Source organism: Oncorhynchus nerka, linkage group LG3, assembly GCF_034236695.1.
Source record: "Oncorhynchus nerka isolate Pitt River linkage group LG3, Oner_Uvic_2.0, whole genome shotgun sequence".
Taxonomy (NCBI): Eukaryota; Metazoa; Chordata; class Actinopteri; order Salmoniformes; family Salmonidae; genus Oncorhynchus; species Oncorhynchus nerka.
This window is the reverse complement of record NC_088398.1, coordinates 43553134-43580870: the sequence shown is the minus strand read 5'-3', so window position 1 is coordinate 43580870 and position 27737 is coordinate 43553134. Positions and strand designations below refer to the sequence as shown.

The 27737-nt window shown below is 45.6% G+C and overlaps 1 protein-coding gene across 9 annotated transcripts in view; it reads right to left on the bottom strand.

The window, feature by feature from the left end:
- Positions 1-27737, bottom strand: part of LOC115108400 (plakophilin-4-like) — a 118162-nt gene that overhangs the window by 65758 nt on the left and 24667 nt on the right. For all 9 annotated transcript variants that reach the window (XM_065012064.1, XM_065012104.1, XM_029632711.2 and 6 more), the window contains exon 2: positions 21187-21326. In XM_065012064.1, coding sequence (XP_064868136.1) covers positions 21187-21321 — 135 coding nt within the window. In that variant the 5' untranslated portion in view covers positions 21322-21326. The remainder of the gene's footprint in view (positions 1-21186; positions 21327-27737) is intronic.

Below are 27737 nucleotides of genomic sequence, written 5' to 3'. Positions count from 1 at the left end.
AACACACAGAGACATAGTTTGTCATGAACATAGTTGGCCGTGTTTTCAGTTCATTTCGTAGGCCTTCCTTCTAAGCCAAATTGTCTCGTTTGACCGTGGTTGCCTTGAATGTCCTAGGCCGGGGAAGAAACGTGCAAATCTCAGGGCTAGAAATAGGGTTCCCAAGCGGTTAACAGCGTTGGGTCAGTAACCAAAAAGGTCACTGGTTTGAATCCCAGAGCAGACTTCAATGTGCCCTTGAGCAAGGCACTTACAGGAGCAATTAGGGTTAAGTCGCTCTGGATAAGAGCATCTGCTAAATCAAGGGTTCCCACATTTTTTCCACTCAGGCCCATTTTCCAGTATTGGGGAACACCACCCCCCCCCCATCTATCATGACAAACTGTTCACCCCAGTCTTGTTGGTGGAGAAAACATTGTAGGTTTGAAGCTTATTTCCTGCAATTCTATACCATTTTGCCATGTTTAATTATTACAAACTCTATGGGCTAAAAAAAACCTGACTGACATGACAAGAGGAACTGGTGATGCACTACCCAATTTTGAAATTGTACTTTGTGCAGTCGACTATTACAACTTTCAACAGTGAAAGCCAGACTGAGTTCCTTAACAGTTTGGGAACCACTACACTAAATGACTAAAATGTAAAAGATGTAAAAAAATAAAATTAAAATAAAAACTAGATACAGCAAGGTAAATTCGTGTTGTGTTTTCTGCTGAGCAATGAAGCAGATCTGAATGGAATCCAGATTGTGTTTATGATGAAACATGGCCGAAAGGGGCATCTGCTGCTGCCATAAGGCGCTAAGAGCTTGATAACCACGACTATCGGACCAGCTCCAAGCCTGTCCTACCCACGCTCTGTGCCCCATCCCTGCCTCCACTGCGGCTGCTTGCATGTATGGAGGAGATCCAGTGCTTCCTGTATGGAAGCAGAGCAAACGACCCTCTGCCTCTCCAGGTCTTTCCTGCCTGAGCCGAGTACTACAGTGCCTTCGAGAACGTATTCACACCCCTCAACTTTTTGTTGTGTTACAGCTGGAATTTTAAATCGACTAAATTGATAGTGTCACTGGCACACACACACACACACACACACACACAGTCAAAGTTGAATTATGTTTAGAAATCTTTCCAAATTAATAAATACATGAAAAGCTGAAATGTCTTGAGTCAATAAGTATTCAACCCCTTTGTTATGGCAAGCGTAAATAAGTTCAAGAGTAAAAATGTGATTAACAAGTCACATAATAAGTTGCGTGGACTCACTCTGCGTCCAATAGTGTTCAACTGAGGCCGAGCAGTGAATTTCAAAACACAGACTCAATCAAAGACCAGGGAGGTTTTCCAATGCTTCACAAAGAACCTATTGGTAGATGGCAACATTTTTTAAATAAAGATCATGTGCAAATATTGTAAAATCCAGGTGTGCAAAACTCTTAGAGACTTACCCAGAAAGACTCTCAGCTGTCATCGCTGCCAAAGAAGATTCTAACATGTATTGATTCAAGAGGTTGAATACTTACAGTTGAAGTCGGAGGATTACATACACCGTGGCCAAATTAATGTCAACTCAGTTTTTCACAATTCCTGAGATTTAATCCAAGTAAAAATTCCCTGTTTTAGGTCAGTTAGGATCACCACTTTATTCTAATAATGTGAACATGTCTAATAGTAGAGAGAATGATTTATTTCAGATTTGATTTCTTTCATCACATTCCCAGTGGGTCAGAGGTCTACACACTCAATTAGTATTTGGAAGCATTGCCTTTAAATTGTTTAACTTGGGTCAAACATTTCAGGTAGCCTTCCACAAGCAGTTGGGTTAATTTTGGCCCATTCCTCCTGACAGAGCAGGTGTAACAGAGTCAGATTTGTAGGCCTCCTTGATCGCACATGCTTTTTAAGTTCTGCCCACAAATTGTCTATGGGATTGAGGTCAGGGCTTTGTGATGGCTACTCCAATACCTTGACTTTGTCCTTTGTCCTTTTGCCACAACTTTGGAAGTATGCTTGGGGTCATTGTCCATTTGGAAGATCCATTTGCAACCAAGGTTTAACTTCCTGACTGAGATCTTGAGATATTGCTTCAATATATCCACATAATTAACCTGACTCATGATGCCATCGATTTTGTGAAGTGCACCAGTCCCTCCTACAGCAAAGCACCCCCACAACACGATGCTGCCACCCCCGTGCTTCATGGTTGGGATGTTGTTACTCGGCTTGCAAACCTCCCCCTTTTTCCTCCAAACATAACGATGGTCATTATGGCCAAACAGTTCCATTATTGTTTCATCAGACCAGAGGACATTTCTCCAAAAAGTATGATCTTTGTCCCCATGTGCAGTTGCAAACCATAGTCTGGCTTTTTTTAATGGTGGTTTTGGAGTTGTGGCTTCTTCCTTGCTGAGCGGCCTTTCAGGTTATGTCGTTATAGGTCTTGTTTTACTGTGGATATAGATACTTTTCTACCCGTTTCCTCCAGCATCTTCACAAGGTATTTTGCTGCTGTTCTGGGATTGATTTGCACTTTTCGCACCAAAGCACGTTCATCTCTAGGAGAGAGCGTGTCTCCTTCCTGAGCGGTATGATGGCTGCGTGGTCCCATGGTGTTTATACTTGCATACTATGTTTGTACAGATAAATGTGGTACCTTCAGGCGTTTGGAAATTGCTCCCAAGGACGAACCAGACTTGTGGATGTCTACAATTTTTTTTCGGAGGTCTTGCCTGATTTCTTTTGACATTCCCATGATGTCAAGCAAAGAGGCACTGAGTTTGAAGGTAGGCCTTGAAATACATCCACAGGTACACCTCCAATTGAATCAAATGATGTCAATTAGCCTATCAGAAGCATCTAAAGCCATGACATCATTTTCTGGAATTTTCCAAGCCTTTTAAAATCACAGGCAACTTAATGTATGTAAACTTCTGACGCACTGAAATTGTGATACAGTGAATAATAAGTTAAATAATCTGTCTGTAAACAATTGTTGGAAAAATTACTTCTGTCATGCACAAAGTAGATGAACTAACCGACTTGCCAAAACTATAGTTTGTCAACAATAAATTTGTGGAGTGGTTGAAAAACGAGTTGACTCCAACCTAAGTGTATGTAAACTTCCGACTTCAGCTGTATCCAATCAAGAGATCATTTTTATTTTTTACAAATGTTCAAATTTGTATTCCACTTTGATATTATAGAATATTTTGCAAAGATCCTTGGAATTTTTATTTATTTATAATTAAATCCATTTTAATTCTACTTTGTAAGACAACGAAATATGGAAAAAGTAATGGGGTGTGAATACGTTCTGAAGGCACTAAGTAACTGGCCCTCTCCCATCCTGCAGCCAAACACTTAAGGGTCGCCAGCCCATCAGTCCCTCACTGCATCTACTCGGCGGCCATAACTATTACTGCAACGTGATACACAACATCACTCTCCTCATCTTTTAATATTGGATGTTTTTATTGTACATTCCCAACACCAACTTCCACAGGAGCGGTTGTTATGAACAGTATGAAGCCCGTGACAAATATGGATCAAATACATTCATACTTAGCATCTCATAACATGGGCACCCATCTATTGAAACAAGGGCAAAGACCACACGGCCTAAAAAGAAGCGTCTACTACTGGCCTTAAATAGAATGGCTCTAGCTATGGTCTCCATGTATAAATTCATTGTGTTTGCCGAGCATGGCTCAGTCAGCCGCGGAATGGGACACATCTATTCAGCTTAATGATGCGACGCGTCAGGACAACGGCTGCGGTAATGACCATTAAACAAGGCCTGTGCTTATTCATCCCCTGCGGCGAGGAGCAGAAGCGGCGGGGGCCCTCTGCCTGCCCCCCCCCCGTCGGTCTGTGCCAGGCTTAGTGGAGAGGGGGTTGGAGACAATGGAGACCGGCCGTCCCATAACAACATGCCGCTTTGCTCAGGCTCCGCTCAGCTCCATTCATTGTTTGGCATGACAATGAGTGTCAGTCCACGAACCTGACGGCCCAGTACAAACAGACGACACTCCGACCACGCCCCAGGTCGCACGACCCTCGCGGAAGCTTTATGGACAGTGACAATACGGGAGCTCGAAGCGCCAAGCCTGCCCTCTGCTCAGTCGGTCCTGCGGCCTCGGCCCGGCCCAGCCTCAGCCCCTCACTCGCCACCACCTACAGGTCTACACTTGACATGATAAAAGGTGCTATTTCAGGATGGAGACTATTTTTGTATTCATTTAGCCTTTATTTATCCAGGAAGTCCCCTTGAGAGGTCTCTTTATACTTTATAGTAGCCTGCTTTTAAAACTAAAGTGTCATTTTCTCCGCTGGAAATGACATAGAACAAGTAGGACGTGAAAGAGTCAAGTGGTATCAGTCACTTTCAAAACCACAAAAAGCATTACAAAAGACTGTGGCATTGTAACTTCATACCAGAAAGGAAGACTGTGCCTGGCCTATAGGGTCGAAAACCGTGGTCACAACAATGCAACGCAGGTTTAACTGTGTCGGTGTATTTTTAGTAGCAGAGTCCTCCTTGATATAGATTTCTAGGGCTCTGATTAGAAGCTGCTGATCATTTCCACTCCAACGGGCTCTCCTCTTCTCTCCGGGCCTGATTGAACGTAATGGCTCAATCAGGCCCAGAGGGCTGGTTTGGGTGACGCTGGCTTGGCCCGCCTTGGGCCAGCAGAAGTCAGTTGACGACCATTGGAGCGCTCTCTGTCGACCCTCAAGCATCAGCTCTGACATACTAATCGCGCACTTATGCCGAGATATAAATATCTCAGTGAGTGCATGCAAATATGAACCCATAAGGGGATAGTCTAGCTCCAGTGTTCTACAGGCCAGATCCACACTATGTCTGATCCAACAGCACCAAGAAACTTCCTCACGCCTCTCCACTCTGTTGTGAGGCTTTGTTAACCTGTTAATTCCACTCTCCTTACACATATATATATATATATTTTTTTTTACACTTAATTAAGACAGTAGGAGAGACCGAGAAGGGAGGATGGTAGGGTTTCACAACGGTGTCTGGTGGAGAGAAACATGTGGCCAGGCGACTGGCTCTGCACAGTTTTGTGGACCTTTGTGAAGTGTGAATATGCACGGGTCTCTGTATTCCTGGCTGCACAATGAATTACCCAAATGGGACAATAAAGTTGGAATTGGATCGCATTGGGGAGGCCCAATGAGAGGCAGAGCCAGCGGTGGCATGTCCCTCTCCTAGACTTGTCCTCATTGTCTGCTCTACTGTAGAACAGAGACAGGAAATGAAAACATATGGCATGTGTCAGCATATTCCCCCATCTTCTCCACAAGTGACCGCAATTTTACCGTCCCCGAGCAGCAAAGGATTTCAACATATTTTACGCAGCACTTTAAAGCATGTCTAATGCTTTTTTTAGCATTCTAGGTAGTGTGGCGGAAAGCATAGTGTGTTACTGATTTTTCGCGAGTTCTTTCGCCAGGTCTGACCTGCCACGTAGTAGCAGCAGTTCTAATCCTACTGTACTTCACACTTTTCAACCCAAATTGTAGTTCTATTCTTCTAAATCGGGGCAATCAAACATCTTCATAAATGGGCTTTGTTGGAGTTTCTAAAGCCAAGCTGACGATCATGCGGAGAGCAACTGCTCCGAGAACAGCAGCAACAATACGCATCGTCAACATGTTGACAGACGTAAACAAACATCAAATCTGCTACAGCACAGCGGGGTGTTGTTTATAGGCATCTTCTACAACAATCAAGATGATGCAATACAAAAGGACGACCATTGGCATATTGTAGCAATACTGCAGGCATTAGGTACACCTGTGAAGTGAAGCTACAGTATACTTTGGAAGACTACATTTACATTTAAGTCATTTAGCAGACGCTCTTATCCAGAGCGACTTACAAATTGGTGCGTTCACCTTAAGACATCCAGTGGAACAGCCACTTTACAATAGTGCATCTAAATATTTTAAGGGGGGGGGGGGGGGGGGGGTGGGGTGAGAAGGATTACTTTATCCTATCCTAGGTATTCCTGAAAGAGGTGGGGTTTCAGGTGTCTCCGGAAGGTGGTGATTGACTCCGCTGTCCTGGCGTCGTGAGGGAGTTTGTTCCACCATTGGGGGGCCAGAGCAGCGAACAGTTTTGACTGGGCTGTGCGGGAACTGTACTTCCTCAGTGGTAGGGAGGCGAGCAGGCCAGAGGTGGATGAACGCAGTGCCCTTGTTTGGGTGTAGGGCCTGATCAGAGCCTGGAGGTACTGAGGTGCCGTTCCCCTCACAGCTCCGTAGGCAAGCACCATGGTCTTGTAGCGGATGCGAGCTTCAACTGGAAGCCAGTGGAGAGAGCGGAGGAGCGGGGTGACGTGAGCGAACTTGGGAAGGTTGAACACCAGACGGGCTGCGGCGTTCTGGATGAGTTGTAGGGGTTTAATGGCACAGGCAGGGAGCCCAGCCAACAGCGAGTTGCAGTAATCCAGACGGGAGATGACAAGTGCCTGGATTAGGACCTGCGCTGCTTCCTGTGTGAGGCAGGGTCGTACTCTGCGGATGTTGTAGAGCATGAACCTACAAGAACGGGCCACCGCCTTGATGTTAGTTGAGAACGACAGGGTGTTGTCCAGGATCACGCCAAGGTTCTTAGCGCTCTGGGAGGAGGACACAATGGAGTTGTCAACCGTGATGGCGAGATCATGGAACGGGCAGTCCTTCCCCGGGAGGAAGAGCAGCTCCGTCTTGCCGAGGTTCAGCTTGAGGTGGTGATCCGTCATCCACACTGATATGTCTGCCAGACATGCAGAGATGCGATTCGCCACCTGGTCATCAGAAGGGGGAAAGGAGAAGATTAATTGTGTGTCGTCTGCATAGCAATGATAGGAGAGACCATGTGAGGTTATGACAGAGCCAAGTGACTTGGTGTATAGCGAGAATAGGAGAGGGCCTAGAACAGAGCCCTGGGGGACGCCAGTGGTGAGAGCGCGTGGTGAGGAGACAGATTCTCGCCACGCCACCTGGTAGGAGCGACCTGTTAGGTAGGACGCAATCCAAGCGTGGGCCGCGCCGGAGTTGCCCAACTCGGGGAGGGTGGAGAGGAGGATCTGATGGTTCACAGTATCGAAGGCAGCCGATAGGTCTAGAAGGATGAGAGCAGAGGAGAGAGAGTTAGCTTTAGCAGTGCGGAGGGCCTCCGTGATACAGAGAAGAGCAGTCTCAGTTGAATGACTAGTCTTGAAACCTGACTGATTTGGATCAAGAAGGTCATTCTGAGAGAGATAGCGGGAGAGCTGGCCAAGGACGGCACGTTCAAGAGTTTTGGAGAGAAAAGAAAGAAGGGATACTGGTCTGTAGTTGTTGACATCGGAGGGATCGAGTGTAGGTTTTTCAGAAGGGGTGCAACTCTCGCTCTCTTGAAGACAGAAGGGACGTAGCCAGCGGTCAGGGATGAGTTGATGAGCGAGGTGAGGTAAGGGAGAAGGTCTCCGGAAATGTTCTGGAGAAGAGAGGGGGAATAGGGTCAAGCGGGCAGGTTGTTGGGCGGCCGGCCGTCACAAGACGCGAGATTTCATCTGGAGAGAGAGGGAGAAAGAGGTCAGAGCACAGGGTAGGGCAGTGTGAGCAGAACCAGCGGTGTCGTTTGACTTAGCAAACGAGGATCGTATGTCGTCGACCTTCTTTTCAAAATGGTTGACGAAGTCATCTGCAGAGAGGGAGGAGGGGGGGGGGGAGGAGGATTCAGGAGGGAGGAGAAGGTGGCAAAGAGCTTCCTAGGGTTAGAGGCAGATGCTTGGACTTTAGAGTGGTAGAAAGTGGCTTTAGCAGCAGAGACAGAAGAGGAAAATGTAGAGAGGAGGGAGTGAAAGGATGCCAGGTCCGCAGGGAGGCGAGTTTTCCTCCATTTCCGCTCGGCTGCCCTGAGCCCTGAAGACTACTAGTAGACTTAGTAAATTAATAGTAAACCTTTCAGTGTAAGAACAAGGGCAGTCCTTTTTTTCAACATACCTCCTACCTGACTTTAGTGAAGGAGAGAGCAGTGCAGTACTGCACTCAACTACCCCCCGACACAACAGTGAGTTATATCACAGCAATCTGTGCCTCAGAGGACGTCCAAATCCCTCTATTAATTAAAACTAGAGAACTAATCTGACTTTTCATTTCTCACTTCTCTGTGCAGCCGAGTCTCTATGTGATGGTGCACAGGCCTGGCAGCACTCAGAAAGAGGAGTGGGTCCCAAATTGCACCCTAGTCCCTTTATAGTGTGCGCTACTTTTGACACAGGGCGCTGGTCAAAAAGTAATGCACTATACAGGGAATAGGGTCCCATTTGGTGTGCAAACTGGGCTCTGATCTGATCCAGGCACTGCGAAAAGAGGGCACAGACGTTAGTCATCCAAATGGGATGCAGGTTAATTTTAAGTTACTAAGGCAGATGGATTTTTCCTTTACCAGGGGTTGAGAGAAATCCTCTGGAAACATATTTGTTCATTAAGTGGCAATGGGGCTTGACAGCCCTGCTCCCTAGCAGCAGAAGCATGGCTGCTAACGTATTCTGATGAGGCCTACGACATAGCTGAATGGGGGGGGCGAGTGAGAGAAAGAGAGAAAGAGTGAGAGAAAGAGAGAAACAGCAGAGGTGAAAGAAGTGCTGGAGGAGAGGAGGAAAAGCAGCAGGCTAGGGAGACTGGTCCTGAAGAGAGACAGACAGACCTGGAGAAACCATGCAGCGTAATTACTCACTGGAAATCACTGCTACACAAAGTCACCTTGGGAAAAACACTGAGAAGTGGGAGGAACAAGGTACAGGTTTGCTGTCACAGACATTTGCAAGAAATAAGCATAAACACAAAAAGAGAATGAGAAAAGCAAAGCACTGAACAAGAGAACCGATTTAAAGTCCCCTTTAAAAACATACCTTAAAAAAAGGCCATACCTTCATCTACAAATCTCAACAACATGAAGAATTCAATGAAACGTTCTTCGTCGCTTTATGTTCCATGCGTAGTATTTTCATGTGTAGAGAACAAATCCCGCTTCTGACGTTGTGCCAACAAAGCCCTCCGATGCCAGTCTATGTAAAGCATCCCACTGGGCATAGACAGAAATTCAACGTCTAGGCCACCTTGGTTCATTGAAATGACGTGAAAATAACGTTGGTTCAAACAGTGTTTGCCCAGTGGGATGACATTCAAGGTCTCCACTAAAACTGTACATATGCTCCACGGTGCTCGAGCATCTCACATAGATTACCAACGAAGAGGCCGCATTAGCAGCAAGCTGGCTCGGTGGATTCCGCAGACACTTGGACTCGACTCTGAAACCCAGGCGGTGTCCTAAAACGGCACCATATTCCCTACATAGTGCACTAACTGTGACCAGGTCAAAAGTAGTGCCCTTACGTAGGGAAGGCTAACCGTCCTCCATAAAGGACAGTAAAGTGGGGATTACTACTCTCTGACCGTTCCAGAAGGCGAAAGGTCTGTGAAACCACAACAAATAAAAAGCTGTGTCACAAAAAGCTAGCCGATGGCAGGAAGGCAACGGAGACGAGCTCGACAAGACACTCCACCCCTGTGGTTTCACTTACGAGTCTTAGTGTTCGCACGTCTGCTTCCACGACCTTCATTAGCAGAGTATTAATATCCATACAGCCAGGCATTAAGCTTAGAAACTCCTAATTCATTTCCCCATATTGTAAACCTGTCACGTGTGTAGTTTGACAAACAATGTGGCGCCGCTAGATTGGAGATGAAACATGGCTGTCTGTGTGACGGATAAGAAGACGGACGAAGAGGAAGGACATTTCTCCCTCTGCGTTGGAAACATGAAGGTTGCGCTGCATCTTGGGCTGGATCGTTACAATGCAGACGTGACAGCCAGCGCCTGGAACAAAGGCCTGCTGAGAGAGAAAAGAGACGAGAAGAGTCTTTGTCCCAATTGGTACTCTTTTCCATACATAATAACATGTCCTTATTATTACGTGGGTACTTATATTTGCCCTATTTCAATTGAATTGGAAATGTGTTTTCTTTTTTTTTTTTTGCATATCCCAACTCACAGGTCACAGCCAGGGTCTTCCCTACACAGTGCACTATACAGAGAGGCAGAGTAAACCCAGTCTGCATCTAAAAGAGGATGCCTCTAATCTTACTTTGCATCTTAACAATGGCTGCAAGGAGAGGGGGGGGAAAGAGGGGGGGAAAGGAAGGCAAGATTGGACCACAGAGAGGATTTGGACCGTTTTATAGCATTTCTTCTCTAAAAACCACAATATTCTCTATATACTGTAGATAATGTTTTGGAAACTACATTCCAGAAGACAACTTTTACATCCCAAATCGCACCATATTCCCTATATAGTGCACTACTTCTGACCAGGGCGCCGTTTGTGACTCAACCAATATTCCCAAAGCTCACTCCCCCTCCCTGAGCCTGATGGTAGTTGTGTACTTCTGCCTGGCTGGTTGCAACTGGCTCCAACACAAAAGCTGCTGCTCTTCTGATTTGCTGCTCCTGTGGATGATGCCTTCTGCAGCTGAATGAAAGCAACACACAAGGCAATCTGTGTCTCTTTTAGTACCAAACAAAGATACAAAACACCGCCGAAGAAGGGCAATCATACCTCCCACTGCCAATCATCTGGGCCTCACGAACACAAGTTTCCTCTGGGAGATCGATAGCTAGGTCTTTTCCAAGTCGTGGCTCCAGGCACAATCTCGACGAGGAGAGTTATCTAGAAACGTTAGATCCTGTCTGCTACTGGGAGGTGGACAAAGAGATGGAGTCCGCCGACCTGCAGCGTTAGTTCAGCCTACCTCAGTGCTAGTTGGTGGGAGAGTCAGAGTCTTGTGCTGCTGAGAGATGGGGTACCTCAGAGAGCTGCTAGAGCTCATGGGTAATCCACCCCGGCGCCGTGTCCGCCTATTGCCGCTACTCTGCTTTCTGCTCCTCCTTCGGGATTCCGAGGACAAACTGAATTGTGAGGACGGCCGAGGCCTGGTCCTGTAATACCTTCCTCACCCCATGTGCGAGAAGCCTCTCATTGGTCCCTGTTGCGCCGGTCCCTGGTCATTGGTCTCTTATCATGCTGCTGCTACCGATGCCTTCCTGCCTACTACTGATGACACGGATGACAGCGATGGACATTAGGAAGGAAGGTTGTCCCTGAGCTGGGCTGGGTTTAAAACAGGACCGGACCACTGTGCCCAGTGCACACCGCTCCTCTGGGGTCTCCATCATGTCCCTTTGGCAGCAGATTATTTGCCCTCCCTTACGCAAGTCAGTCTCTGCAGTGACGGCATGTTGCTGCTAAAACAGCACACAGGTCTGCAGCAAACTGCTCTGCTCTCTCAAATCAAATCTTATTGGTCACGTACACATTGTTAGCAGATGTTCATGCGAGTGTAGCGAAATGCTTGTGCTTCTCGTTCCAACAGTGCAGTAATATCTAACAATTCCCAACACCTACCTAAAACACACAAATCTAAAGGGGTGGATGAGAATATGTACATATAGTATATGGATGAGTAATGGCCGAGCGGCATAGGCAATAGTAGATAGTAAAAAATACAGTATATACATGTGGCATGAGTAATGTAAGATATGTAAACATTATTAAAAAGTGACATTATTTGAAGTGGCAAATAAATAACACGATCCGGGATCGTGAATACAGCCTCAAGCTCATTACCATAACGCAACGTTAACTATTCATGAAAATCGCAAATGAAATGAAATAAATATGCTAGCTCTCAAGCTTAGCCTTTTGTTAACAACACTGTCATCTCAGATTTTCAAAATATGCTTTTGAACCATAGGAAAACAAGCATTTGTGTAAGATTATTGATAGCTAGCGTAGCATTTAGTGTAGCATTCAGCATGCAACATTTTCCACAAAAACAAGAAAAGCATTCAAATAAAATCATTTACCTTTGAAGAACTTCGGATGTTTTCAATGAGGAGACTCAGATAGCAAATGTTCCGTTTTTCCTGAAAGATTCTTTGTGTAGGAGAAAACGCTCCGTTTTGTTCGTCACGTTTGGCTACCAAAAACAAAACGAAAATTCCGTCATCAAAACGCCAAACTTTTTTCCAAATTAACTCCATAATATCGACTGAAACATGGTAAACGTTGTTTAGAATCAATCCTCAAGGTGTTTTTCACATATCTCTTCGATGATATATCGTTCGTGGAAGTCTCCTCTCTCCTCTGAATCACATGCAAGAATGCTTGCAGCTGGAGATTACGCACCAATTTCGACAAAGGACACCGGGCGGACACCTGGTAAATGTAGTCTCTTATGGCCAATCTTCCAATGATATGCCTACAAACACGTCACAATGCTGCAGACACCTTGGGGAAACGGCAGAACGTGTAGGCTCGTTCAGGGCGCATTCACAGCCATATAAGGAGACAATGGAAAACAGCGCCTCAAATTTTGCTAATTTCCTGTTTGAAGTTTCATCTTGGTTTCGCATGTAGCATCAGTTCTGTGGCACTCACAGATAATATCTTTGCAGTTTTGGAAACGTCAGAGTGTTTTCTTTCCAAAGCTATCAATTATATGCATAGTGGAGCATCTTTTCGTGACAAAATATCTTGTTTAAAACGGGAACGTTTTTTAATCCAAAAATGAAATACTGCCCCTAGTGTTCCAAGAGGTTAAAGTGACTAGTGACCCATTTATGAAATGCAAAATTGTCCGGTGACTATTTTTATGAATTGTTCAGCAGTCTAATGGCTTGGGCTGTAGAAGCTGTCGAGGAGCCTTTTGGGCCTAGACTTGGTGCTCAGGTACCACTTGCCGTTCGGTAGCAGAGAAAACAGTCTATAACTTGGGTGACTGGAGTCTGACAATTTTATGGGCTTTCCTCTGACACCACCTATTATATAAGTCCTGGATGGCAGGAAGCTGGCCCCAGTGATGTACTGGGCCGTTCGCACTACCCTCTGTAGCGCCTTACGGTCAGATGCCGAGCAGTTGCCATACTAGGCGGTGATGCGACCGGTCAGGATGCTCTCGATGGTGCAGCTGTAGAACCTTTTGATGATCCGGGGACACATGGCAAATAGTTTCAGTCTCCTGAGGGGGAAAAGGTTTTGTTGTGCCCTCTTCCCAACTGTCTTGGTGTGCTTGGACCATGTTAGTTTGTTGGTGATGTGGACACCAAGGAACTTGAAGCTCTCAACCTGCTCCACTACAGCCCCATCGATGTTAATGGGGGCTTGTTCGGCCTGCCTTTTCCTGTAGTCCCCAATCATCTCCTTTGTCTTGCTCACATTGAGGGAGAGGTTGTTGTCCTGGCACCACACTGCCAGTTCTCTGACCACCTCCCTATGGGCCGTCTTATCATTATCGGTGATCAGGCTGCCACTGTTGTGTCGTCAGCAAACTTAATGATGGTGTTGGAGTCGTGTTTGGTCACGCAGTCGTGGGTGAACAGGGAATACAGGAGGGGACTAAGTACACGCCACTGAGGGTCCTAGTGTTAAGGATCAGCATGGTAGACGTGTTGTTACCTACTCTTACCACCCAGGGGCGGCCCGTCAGAGACTCCAGGATCCAGTTGAACGCTGAGTTGTAGTCAATGAACAGCATTCTCACATAGGTGTTCCTTTTGTCCAGGTGAGAAAGGGCTGTGTGGAGTGCGATTGAGACATCTGTGGACCTGTTGGGGCATTATGCGAATTGTAGTGGGTCTAGGGTGTCCGGGAGGATGCTGTTGATGTGAGCCATGACCAGGCTTTCAAAGCCTGTTTGGGGGGGTGATATTTAACGATTTTAGAGTGATTATTTTTTTAATATGATTTGTCAGTACATTATGTAAATGTTTTGCTGATACAGTGGTTCAGTTTTAGAAATTGTTAACCATAATAGATCTTATTATGCCATAGTATTCCTTGTTATTTGTATTTATTGTGTGTATATATACTCGTAATGTATTTTTATTTTATGGGTGAACAGGGAGTACAGGAGAGGGCTGAGAGCACACACCCTTGTGGGGCCCCAGTGTTGACGGTCAGTGAAGTGGAGATGTTGCTCCCTACCTTTAACACCTGGGGGCGGCCCGTCAGAAAGTCCAGGACCCAGTTGCACAGGGATGGGTTGAGACCCAGGGCCTCCAGCTTGATGATGAGCTTGGAGGGTACTATGGTGTTGAATGCAAAGCTGTAGTCAATGAACAACATTCAGCACTCTCCATCCCCTTCTCTATTATCTTATTTTTAAATATGCATTGTTGAGAAGGGCCCGCAAATAAGCATTCAACTGTTAGCCTACACCGGTTGTCGACGATGTACGTGACCAATACAATTTGATTTCGTTTAATCCTCTCCAGTCTCATAGGAAAATTGCGAAGAGATACGCTTCCATTATTTCTGACTATAATTGAGGCGGGAATGCTGATGCTTCCAGATTTCTCCTGTGTCACAGCAGCAACAGCAGCAGGGAGGAAAGAGGAGATAAGACCCGGAGCTGGCGAGCTGGTGGAGAAAATCACCAATCGATTCTAATTAGAGGCCTTTGTTCACCTCCAGAGGCGGAACCGCGTCTGCCAGCAGTGCAGTTTTAACCTTTCGTCTGTTTTTCACCAGCAGCAGATGTAGAAAGACAAATCCTGCCTTTTAGTCAATTGCCAACTTATTATATTTCTTTAACTTCTCCAGCTCCTAGTAAGAAAAGTCCTGACAGAGATCACTTGGAGCATTTTACCAGAATAAAGAATGGAGGAAGCAGTGCTTTGTGATCTCAAGAGGGCAATTTGTCAGCCTGCTTTTCAATGCTTTAAGAAGCAATGAAATTGAGCACACACAGCAAGGTCACCCCCCTGAGAAGTGTTTTACTACAACACATACCAGTTGCTGAGGAAAGGCCGTGTCTGTCTGTCTGTCTGTCTGTCTGTGTTCGTGTGTGAGGCTGAGCCAGACATAAGCAGGGTCATAACAAGTGTGCCCTGGTCAGCCAGAGAAAGCAATTGAGCAGACAGATTCTTCATGTGTAATGGACTCTAACAAAGCAAAGTAGGAACATTCCATGGCTGTGTTTTCTAAGAGGCGATGAGTTGGGAAATCATGTGTGCCATGGCTGAGAGGCCCATTCTGCCAGTCTCAGTGGTGCCGTTAGGCATGCCTGGGCACATTACAACTGTTCACCAGAGGCACTCTGCCCAAGGACTGGCAAGGCCGAGAGAGCAGCATCGAAACACATCAACACATGAGACCAGGGTTGTATTCACTAGGCACCAAATGGAAGGAAACGGACTGAAAACATGGAAAAGATTTATATGAACTTGTCCAATAAGAAACAAAATGTTCCTTTGTCATTTTAAAATGGTGTGCGCTAACGAATAACCCAGACCAGTTCTGCCATTTCCACCATGTGAGTGCAATCTTCCACTCACAATCACCGAAGGGAGAAAGCACTTATCCTCTTATCACAGTAAACACATCCAACGTCCCCAAAGAGTAATGCCACTGGACCTGGACATAGGGAAGGATAGAGGGATGGAGGGAAGGGGGTTCTTGGTTTCCTCATTTAATAAACAAAGAGCTTAAGCCCAGCTCCTGATTGTCTAAACCCCCCGAGTCACAGGCTGTGTCCCAAATGGCACCATTTTCCCTTTATAGTGCACGACGCTCTGTTCAAAAGTAGGGTACTATAAAGGGAATAGGGTGCCATTTGGGACGCAAACACAGAGTGTGATTAGCGGTTTCAGTCGAGTTGACCTGAGGGAAGAAGCTCTGTGTGAAATGGACAAGAGCTCTCCTGCCAGCTGTTATGTAACCACTGTTGACCACAGTTAGCAGGCTAGCAGCCACGGACACAGTTCAGAGTCACAACCCCATCAGAAGGTTGCGTGTGATCCGATAGCGATCAAGGGGTGTGCATCAGAGTTGGGATTTGTAGTTGGACTGATGGAGTATTAACACCGGCTAATATTTCCTGTGTGTGAAGTGGTGTTGTCAGCGAACCATAGTGGGTAGTCTGCTTCCCGAATGGCACCCCATTCCCAATATACATTTCATTCAGAAAATATTCAGACCCCTCAACTTTTGTTACATTCCAAAATGGATTAAAATCTTTATCAATCCACACACGACAAAGACAAAACACATTTAGACATTTTTGCAAATGTGTTAAAAATGTCCAACTGAAATATCACAATTAGGTAAGTATTCAGACCCTTTACTCAGTACTTTGTTGAAGCACTTTTCGCAGCGATTACAGCCTCAAGTCTTCTTGGGTATAACACTACAAGTTTGGTACACCTGTATTTGGGGAGTTTCTCAAGCTCTGTCAGGTTGGATGGGGTGCGTAGCTCCACAGCTATTTTCAGGTCTCTCCAGAGATGTTCGATCGGGTTCAAGTCCGGGATCTGGCTTGGCCACTCTAGGACATTCAGAGACTTGTCCCGAAGCCACTCCTGCATTGTCTTGCCTGTGTGCTTAGGGTCGTTGTCCTGTTGGAAGGTGAACCGTCGCCCCAGTCTGAGGTCCTGAGCACTCTGGAGCAGGTTTTCATCAAGGATATATCTGTACATTGCTCTGTTCATCTTTCCCCTCGATCCTGACTAGTCTCCCAGTGCCTGCCGCTGAAAGACATTCCCACAGTATGATGCTGCCAACGCCATGCTTCATCGTAGGAATGGAGCCAAGTTTTCTTCAGATGTGACACTTTGCATTCTCGAGCCTAGGCCCCACACAGTCTTCTTAATTTACATCAACAGGCAGTAGGAAGCTCTCTCATCCATTTATATGCAGATGAAACAGTCTTATACCCAGCTGGCCCCTCCCCAGATTTTAATAAGTTAAACGCTCTACAACAAAGCTTTGTTAGTGTCAAACAAGCTTTCACTTCCCTTAATCTTGTTCTGAACACCTCCAAAACAAAAGGTCATGTGGTTTGGTAAGAAGAATGCCCTTCGCCCCACATGTGTGATTACTACCTCTGAAGGTTTAGAGCTTGAGGTAGTCACCTCATACAAGTACTTGGGAGTATGGCTATAAGACTCAATCATGGACACTCTTACTGACAGTTGTGGCTGCTTTGTGTGATGCATTGTTGTCTCCACCTTCTTGCCTTCGTGCTGTTGTCTGTGCCCAATATTGTTTTGTGCTGCTACCATGTTACGTTACTACCATGTTGTCATGTGGTGTTGCTGCCATGCTGTGTTGTCATGTGTTGTCGTCTTAGGTCTCTCTTTATGCAACTCTCTTGTCATGATGTGTGCCCCGTCCCCGCAGGAGGCCTTTTGCCTTTCGGTAGGCCGTCATTGTAAATCAAAATTTGTTCCCGACTTGCCTAGTTAAATAAAAAAAGGTTAAATTAAAAAAAATGGTCAAAATAGTTCAATTTTGGTTTTATCAGACCAGAGAATTTGGTTTCCAATGGCCTAAGTACTTTAGGTAACTTTTGGCAAACTCCAAGTGGGGTGTCATGTGCCTTTTACTGAGGAGTGGCTTCCGTTTGGCAACTTCACCATAAAAGGCATGACTGGTAGAGTGCTGCAGAGATGGTTGTCCTTCTGGAAGGTTCTCCCATTTCCACAGAGGAACTCTGAAGCTCTGTCAGGGTGCTCATCGGGTTCTTGGTCACCTCCATGACCAAGGCCCTTCTCCCCCGATTGCTCAGTTTGGCTAGGCAGCCAGCTCTAGGAAGAGTCTTGGTGGTTCCAGACTTCTTCCATTTAAGAATGATGGAGGCCACTGTGTTCTTGGGGACCTACAATGCTGGAGACATATTTTGGTACCCTTCCCCCGATCTGTGCCTCGACAGAATCCTGTCTTGGAGCTCTACGGACAATTCCTTCGACCGCATGGCTTGGTTTTTGCTCTGACATGCACTGTCAACTGTGGGACCTTATATTGACAGGTGTGCACCTTTCCAAATCATGTCCAATCAATTGAATTTACCACAGGTGGACTCGAATCAAGTTGTGGAAACATGTCAAGGATAATCAACGGAAACAGGATGCACCTGAGCTCAAATTCAAAATCTCATAGCCAAGGGTCTGAATACTTATGTAAGTAAATAAGGTACCCATTTATTTATTTTTAAATACATTCCCAAAAAACTGCTTTCACTTTATCATTATGGGTATTGTGTGTAGATTGATATGTAAAAAAAAAATAATAATAATAATAATATATATATATATATATAGAATCAATTTTAGAATGAGGCTGTAACGTAACAAAATGTGGAAAAAGTGAAGGGGTCTGAATTCTTTCTGAATGCACTGTAGGTAGTGCACTACTGATGTGATAGCTGGGTTTTAATTCAAGACATGACTGTACTGCTCCTGTAGCCACTACAGAGAGATGAGCCCATTAACGTCTGACCTCTAACCTCACCACACACAACCTCCACATAGAAAGTCTGCTGGAACACACTCCACTCTATTCCGTTTGTTTAGAAGGAAAACTGGAGACTTCGTGACATTTCAAGGGTCAAGTCAATAATCCGACGCGTCGGGCTGTGAGAAGCAGCCAGCCATACGGCTCACATTCTGGTTTCCGATGAGCTGTCAGAGAGGCACTAGCGACATAGTCAGGCGCACCGCCGAACGTGCCTTCCTCTCTCTGCCCCCCGTCAACAGGCAGCCGCTATCCTGCATGGAGCCGAGGAGCGAGCATGACTAAGATGTGTGTGTACATTAAGATCCAGAGGATGAAATGCGAGCAGACACATTTTGGCGGCCTCCTTGGCTAGTGTTCACCCCTCCCCTGGGAGACCCCACAGGAAGCATGCAGTGGCACAGCGTGATCAATGGAGAGCTCGTTAGTGGACCGGCCTTCCCCTCAAAGTCATTATTACGGGACGGGAGGGAGAGGGGTCATTAGAATGCATGCTCAGCTCAACTGTCTCCTCGTCTCCTGTGAATGGCACCACACCACTCAGTATTCAGTGAGGGACACTCTACTGGGGCACAGTCTGCATCCCAAATGGCACCTTATTCCCCATGTAGTGCACTACTTTTGACCAGGACTAATGGAAGACTAGCAGCTAGGCCGGGCCCCAACAGGACCTAGTTAGAAGAGGGGACTTCCCTACGTCCATTTGTCCCTCCCCCCTTGCAAATCAGACAGTCGTTTCCCCAGCAGCTTCGAATAGGCCCAGTTGTAAACGGCTAGGCTACATTACAGCTTGAAGAATTCCTCTCTGGTTGTTGACTTGGTTACACCCTGTGTCTCCAAGGCCAGGCCAGGATGCGGTGATTAAATCATAAACTAGGCTGCTCCGGAGGAGTCTGGATGAAAGCAGACAGCAACTTCCTCCTCTTTTCCTGCTTTTCATTATTGCAGGGGATTATTCTAGCCTTCAGCCATGTACAACACCCCCTAGTAGAGGGCTACGCGGAGTCAGCCAACGTTCCCCATACACATCACGAGTAGGAGTACCATTCTCTTCGCACTCACACATTTTCCATTTACCAACTTAAAAATGGTAGCCTAAGCTTTCGCTTTGAGAAAAAGGCCCACATTCCCCTGTCCGGGTTCACTGTGTCTAACTAAAAACACAGAGTGAGCGCAGATGAATGCAGAGTTTCATTGCATATAATGACTGTGTTATTGTCTTAAGCCCACAATGCCACGCTCCGGTGCTTATTACATATTCACAGGGATAACATTAGCAATAATGTGGCAGAGAAGGCATTCAAAGACTCGGGCTCTCTCATTATTGCTGAATTCACAGAAAAGGGGAAGTTGACTGGCTGAGTATCATTCTTTGGCTTCCCACCAGTCTCCAGTTCCACTCCACTCTAAATGGAACCCCTTCAGCTAAATACATTCTTTGCACAATGATAAATATGAGAGAGAAAGAGAGCGTGTAAAGTTAATTTGAAAAACTTGTAAGGAGAGAAAAACCCTCAAGTCTGAGTGAGAGGAGTGTGAAAGAGCGGAGTAAAAAGAGTAGGCTGTGATAAGCTGAAGCGGTGGCTGTGATAAGCTGAAACGGTGGCTGTGATTAGCTGATTTGGTGGCTGTGATTAGCTGAAACGGTGGCTGTAATAAGCTGAAACGGTGGCTGTAATAAGCTGAAACGGTGGCTGTAATAAGCTGAAACGGTGGCTGTAATAAGCTGAAACGGTGGCTGTAATAAGCTGAAACGGTGGCTGTAATAAGCTGAAACGGTGGCTGTGATAAGCTGAAACGGTGGCTGTGATAAGCTAAAACGGTGGCTGTGCCATTTGAGAGGCAACCCCAGTAATAACTAGCACTTCCAGTCTGACGGCCCAAAAACCCTCATATGAACACCAAGCACTCTCTGGTTCATTAGCAGTCAGGAGCAGAGGGGGCACCACTGCAAATTAACAGCGAACGCAACCAAAGAAATCTTGACCAGCCTGTCCTTGTTTGGGCATTGGGCAGAGTGGGGTGAAGAAGTACGGGGAGAAGTTTTAGCGTATGGACCAGGTAATTAACTACCATCCCAGCAACGACTGACATCCATGAGGCACCTAGCTTCCTCCCAACTTCCCTTCACCGCTCGTCAACTAGTCTCTCCAACTACCTTTAAAAACTCTGTCAGGACGGATCAACTTACTCTCCCCAATCCCAAACAAGAATTACTTTTAAAAGTTTTTTTTTTTAAAGTGACATCGACAGGTGCTCTCCAATGTTACCCGCCTTTCTGTTGACTTGGGTAAACAACGGGAGTGTGGAGAGCTGCCATGGACGGAGCGAGAGATGGAGCGAGGGGTGTGAGTCAGAGCGTGTCCCTTATACAGATGGCTCATCGCTCGGTTCGCACTACATGGATCTCTCGATTGTGAACGCACTGCACGGGCTGGGCACAACTTAGTCACCATTTCCAGCCTACCGTCAGCTAGGACTACCTGTCAAAAAGTCAGAGCATTCTTAGCCATCTCTCTCTGTGTCCCCAAAAAGTCAATACAGCCTCTCGTCGCAAAGTAAGTCAGGTGAAAAATGTCAAATGTAAAAACCACAACCTCTTGAGAAGGCATTTTCTACAGTAAATCGGGGGGCAGCCCTTCAGTAGCTTAATGAGATAGTAACAGTGTGGTTGTGTAAGAGCGCGGAGATAAAGTACAGCATGTCCATCTTCTCGAGCCGCGACACAATGAGAGCTGTGAAACAGAGGGTTGGAATGATACGGGTGTGACAAAAAAACAAAAAAAAGTATTTGGGCAGTGAAACAGTACGACAGGGTGCTATGGAGCTTCCAGTACCTGCTCTTTGACGGAGGCCAGGATGGTGTTGGCGGTGCTGTCGGCCTCCATGTTCCGGTCGGGGAGTTGGGCTCCCTCTCTGACGGTCAGCAGAAGCCCCTCCTCCGTCGCTGGGCTCTGCTCAGGAGCTGGCATTCCTCCTGCAGACAGACAGACACTTTGGTCACCCAATACACTCCTCTGATACATACATGTGTGTTAAGTTTGTGTACACATGACCCAACCAATGGCATCCCCACGCCATCGGCACAGTAAACAGAGGCAATAATACACACAAGCTTGTACAGATCCCACAATATAGTCTCTCTCTCTCCCTCTCTCTCTCTCTCCCTCTCAAAAACAGCAGACTAATACACACCTACCCATGCCAGCTGGAGCAATCCACAGACAGTCAGCGACACTGAGTCAATTCCATATGGCCCTGAGGCAATAAACAACTTCAGTGACGACTGACTGTATACAGACTCGTAAAAAAAAAAAACTCCAAAAAACACACGAAATCTTCAAGTCCAAAAAAAGGAAACGTGACTTTCACCCAATTCCAAGAAAACACACAAATCCTACCGCGTACCTCGGGAACAGAGTAAAATGCACGTCAGCAGGCCTACGGAGGAGATACTTTGTTCTTCTTCCCTTGCTCCTGGGCGTCAGGAGTGACCGTGTAAAAGTAGTTCTGGCCCGATGACAGGCCAAGCGCCAGAGGACTGCATGGGGAGGCAGTTTCTGATCCATTTTTACGTGAAGGAGCCTGTTTAAGCACCTGAGCCGTAGCCGGGCTGAGGGCTCACAGGGGTGCCGCATTGGTGTCAGGCTGAGATAAGACAACAGGCCGAGGTATAACGGGGGGCATTGGGGAAACAGGGATGTCACAAGGACTTTTACTGCTTCTTCAATCCTCCACTGCTGCTGTCATCTGGTCTGAATGCTACAGTCGATCCAGTCCCTCGACAGAACGGGAGCATATTGGAGGTATGGAACCCAAATTACACCCTATATAGTGCAATGCATAGTAAAGTGCCCTATGCTGAAGTGCTCCACGGGCTCTGATCAAAAGTACTATACTAAATAGGGAATAGGGTGTCATTTCAGATGCTGATAGTGTCTGAGGTAATGGTTGGTCTATTTCTTAATTATTTCTTTGGATTGTGTGCGAATTGTTTTGAGTTTTTATTGCTCGGTATTACGACACAGTTGGAGCTAGACACACAAGCCTTTCACTGCACCTGCGATAAGATCTGTAAATCCGCGTACGCAACCAATAAAACTTTGATTTGATTGTGAGTCCGTCTCAGATCTCCTCTGCGCAAAATCGCAGTCTGGATATTGGCTACTGAGGAGAGTCATTTAACCATGTCCTTATTTACACAGCCAAGAGCTCCAACCCTCCCAGCATAACTCAATAAGACCTCCATGGAACTGGCTCTTTTTATATGCCTTATTCATTATGGCAGTCAGCTGGTGATTGGTGGATTCATTCTGCTGGCATATTATGCCAACAATGCCATGCATTATTGAGGCTATGGAGTACAGTACAGCACTGGATGTGCATACACACCACAACCCCTGTAAAGGAATCATTTAACGCAGGCTGCCAGCCAAGCCAACAGAACACACACCATTGGGCTGTTTACAGTAGACATAGGCTCTGATGGGAAAGTCCTGTCCGGGGAAAACTAGCCAGTCTGGGAGGTCCCCGAGATAGTCGGACGATATCTGAACCCGCGGTGTTCTGGGTATTTCAAGGTCGAAGCAGATCCGATCACATGTGCGTTATTGGGTGGCAGACTGTGGATATTATTAGTATTGCAAGCATGCTGGTAGCTTTCCACCTCACAATACATACATATATATACTTTGTAATGTAGCAGGGAGGAACAAAAATGGGTTTTCCTAGTTGTTATACAGTGTTACTATTTGGCCTCAAGGAGTCTCTTGCCTTTAGTTCCCATAACATTGAGCAGAGACAGGAATCTAGAGCATCACAGTTCCAAACTGAGTGTGCTCTTCCTTGCCAAGTCAAGATGGTTACAAAAACAAGCGAAAAAACAAAAAAGTAGTTTCTGTTGATACACAGTACTCCGAAACGATTCAAAAGAACTGCATTCAGCAGGCATATCCCAGTCATTGAGAAAAACAAGACTGCTTTTGTCACAAAGTATGGAATGGCCTCTTCATGGAACCCCCTGGATAGTATGACATTATAGTATTACATTTTTTTTACAGATAACATGTAACATAACTCTTCTACACACAGATATTCAGACTGATACACGCAGGAAGACAGAAATGATGCAACATGATACGTCATTTCCACATTTTGGAAAACTGCCCACTAACCAGAGTGAAGAAAACACACACTCAGAAAACCAGTACACTTCCACAAAACGAATCTACGACCGACTAAAGAAAAAAAGGAAAATTGTGATTTGTATATTAGCTTACTGAAATCCCCCATCCTACCTGGGACAGGACTACTTAACCCATCTCAGCTCAGGGTTCTCCATAACTAAGATCAGTCGCCAGAGTGTGTTAGACATACCACAACTCTGCAGCACACTACTACTACTACCACCACCACCTGGATGTTAGAGCAGCGCTGCTGCCCAGGCAAGTTCTTCAGGATCACCTTAGTTGTTGTCCTTCAAAACGAGAGGCGGGGGGGAAAAAAGGAAAATATGAACTGGAGGCTTGTGAAAAGCTCCTATGCATCAGGTCTCTGCAGGGTTGTTTGGCATCTGGTAGTTTCAAAGTAAAGCTAGAGGCTGCCTGCCAAGTAACCAAGATGCAAAGGGAGTCAAAGGCAATCAGCGCTGCTTTAAAAGACCGTAATTAGGATAATGCCTCCAGGACACTACCAGGACTTCACAGGATCCAGGTGAAGTCACTCAGAACAAAAAGATGGGCCCATGTCATTATGAACCTGGTCATTTCCTCTGGTTATGCCCAAGACAAACACGGTCAATAAGACAGACAGACTACTAGAACTTTCAATGGGACTTCGGTGTCAATATTTAGGGAGGATTATTGCACCTTGTGTGAGAGTGAAAACACACCATCACAACATTAAATCTGTCTGGAGTAAGGAGCTTTCCCTAGATGACCCCCCCCCCCCCATTGCACAAGCAGAAAACACAGGCACACACACACAGAGACAACTAACCCATAGTCAGGTTCTCCATTTCTTCTGGCCATAACACTGGGCTAATCTGACCTCTCCCTGCCATCTACTGGGCACAGGATATAAACTAGAGCTGGAAGTACACGCAAGGGTCAAGGAATCAGCAAAACAACGAGCATCTGTAAAACGTTATTAACAAGCTACCAACTGGCTGCTCAGCTAAGCAGCCTTGACAAGACAAATCCAAATCCTATTTCCAAGTCATTAAAATCCACGGCATCTCCAGCTCTGCCAAGAAACCGCTTCGCATATGACCCCACCCGGACTCCCGCCAACGCCAACCAGGTCACATGGTCTAGTAGTCCAGTCAGTGACCTCATATTCCAGTTACTCTTCCAAGCAATCGAGCAGCAGAATTGTGTCTGTGTACCGCAGCAGGGAACGGTCAATGTGGTGGGAAGGGGTTCAAATGAAAAAAAGGTTGAAAAAGTAGTCTAGCAGATCAGTGGAGAAGATGTAAATGGTCCTAGACTAGGGTTCTAGACTAGGGTTCTAGACTAGGGTTTAATATTTTCCCAGGATTTTACTAAAATGTTCCATACCATGAATAAAATCCCTTTTCTGCCGGGTAACCCGGTATTTCCTGCCCAAACCGGAAGTATCATTCAAGAGCATATACAGCGCAACTGGAAAGTTGGGACACCTTGAATTTTTCCACAGTTACGATACAGCCTTATTCTAAAATTATTCTAGAATTTGGCAAATTTATTAAAACTAAAAAACAGAAATATGTTGTTGACATAAGTATTCAGACCCTTGGCTATGAGACTCGAAATTCAGCTCAGGTGCATTGTGTTTCCCTTGATCATCCTTGGAGACCACCTGTGGTTAATTATGTTGACTGGACATGATTTGGAAAGGCACACCTGTCTATATAAAAGGTCCCACAGTTGACAGTGCATGTCTGAGCAAATACCAAGCCATGAGATCTAAGGAATTGTCAGTAGAGCTCCAAGACAGGATTGTGTTGAGGCATAGATCTGGGAAATGGTACCAAAAACTGTCTGCGGCATTGAAGGTCAGTGGCCTCCAACATTCTTCAATGGGAGAAGTTTGGAACCACCAAGACTCTTCCTCTAGAGCTAGCCGCCCGGACAAATTGAGCAATCAGAGGAGAACGACCTTGGTCAGGGAGGTGACCAAGAACCCGACGGTCTCACTGACAAAGCTCCTCTGTGGAGATGGGAGAACCTTCCAGAAGGACAACCATCTCTACAGCACTCCACCAATCAGGCCTTAATGGTAGAGTGGCTAGACAGAAGCCACTCCTCAGTAAAAGGCACATGACAACCCTTTTGGAGTTTGCCAAAAGGCAAATGAAGGACTTTCAGACCATGAGGAACGAGATTCTCTGGTCTGATGAAACAAAGTTTGAACTCTGCCCTGATTTCCATTGACATGCCTGGAGGAATCCTGGCACCATCCCTACAGTGAAGCACAGTGGTGGCAGCATCATGCTGTGGGGAAGTTTTTCAGTGGCAGCTACTGGGAGACTAGTCAGGATCGAGGGAAAGATGAACAGAGCCATGTACAGAGAGATCCTCGATGAAAACCTGCTCCAGAGCGCTCAGGACCTCAGACTGGGGCAAAGATTCACCTTCCAACAGGACAATGAGCCTATGTACACAGCCAAGACAACACAGGAGTGGCTTCGGGACAAATCTCTGCATGTCATAGAGTGGCCCAGCTAGAGCCCAGACTTGAACCCAATTGAACATCTCTGGATAGAACTGAAAATAGCTGTGTGGCACTCCCCATCCAACCTGACAGAGCTTGAGAGGATCTGCAGAGAAGAATGGGAGAAACTCCACAAATACAGGTGTGCCAAGCTTGTAGCATCATACCAAAGACAAGGCTGTAATCGCTGCCAAAAGGTGCTTCAACAAAGTACTGAGTAAAGGGACTGAATACTTATGTAAATGTGCAATACATTTATTTATTTTTTAAAGTCAGACATTTGCAAACATGTTTTTGCTATGTCATTATGTGGTATTGTGTAGATTGGGGAGGAGGGGGTGATTTAATACATTTTAGAAAAAGGCTGTAACATAACAAAATGTGGTATAATTAAGGGGTCTGAATACTTTCCAGATGTACTGTAAATACAGTGCCTTGCAAAAGTATTCATCCACTTGGCATTTTTCCTATTTTGTGGCACTACAATCTGTAATTTAAATGGATTCATAATCAGATTTCATGTAATGGACATACACAAAATAGTCCAAATTGGTGAAGTAAAAAAAAAATGTTTTAAAAAAAATGGCAAAGTGGTGCGTGCATATGTATTTACCCCCTTTGCTATGAAGCCCCTAAATAATATCTGGTGCAACTAATTACCTTCAGAAGTCACATAATTAGTTAACTAAAGTCCATCTGTGTGTAATCTAAGTGTCTCATGATCTCTAGATAGATAACACACACACACACACCTGTTCTGAAAGTCCCCAGAGTCTGCAACACCACTAAGCAAGGTGCAAGCAAGCAGCATTATGAAGACCAAGGAGCTCTCAAAACAGGACAGGGACAAAGTTGTGGAGAAGTACAGATCAGGTTTGGGTTATTTAAAAAATATCAGAAACTTTGAACATTCCACGGAGCACCATTAAATCCATTATTATTATTTAACTCTTTCTCTAGTGTTACTTCAGTCCTTCCTCGCTTTCAACAGTTAAATGAAGTAAAATGTCATTGTCCTTGTCTTCATCATTTTAATGACATGCTTGAATAATATAGGACTATAAACGCGATGCAGAAGGCTTTCACTTCTTCTCATGAGGTTTGAATGGTTATGGGTCTGAATAAGGAACTGCTATAGGCTTCTTTCAAACCACCCGCGAGCTCATTTGGCTGCCGTATTTAACATTCATCAAACAAGAGCTTGGGTCCCTCTTCGAATAGTCTATTGGTATAAGAAATATTTCAACCATTATGTCCAGCAAGCTATTCTAGATTTTCCTGCATGGGAGTAGTTCTTTTTTTTAGGAGAGGCCATCGGAACACAGGTGTGTGCGCGTATAGCGCAAGAGAGAGAAGCTATAAGTTAAAAGCTTATTAGGCATAACCCATCATTAATTAGCTAAATATAAAGGCTAATACTGCATTGAAAGTATTACCTGAAAGAGTTAGGCTAGGACACACACACACACACATGAATATTGAAGAAGATAATCTATTTTGGATGCAATTTGAATGGAATTGATGGAGAGAAAGGCTGCGAGACTGTTCGCTCGGGCACGTATTTAAAGCAATGATGTAGGACTGTTTTAAATCTCTGCAGCTGCAATAGATAACAACTTTACAATTTAAAAAAAATTGACCCCCGAAAGCCAGATGGAAATGTGTCAATTAAACGTGCATCCGTTCCTTATATCAC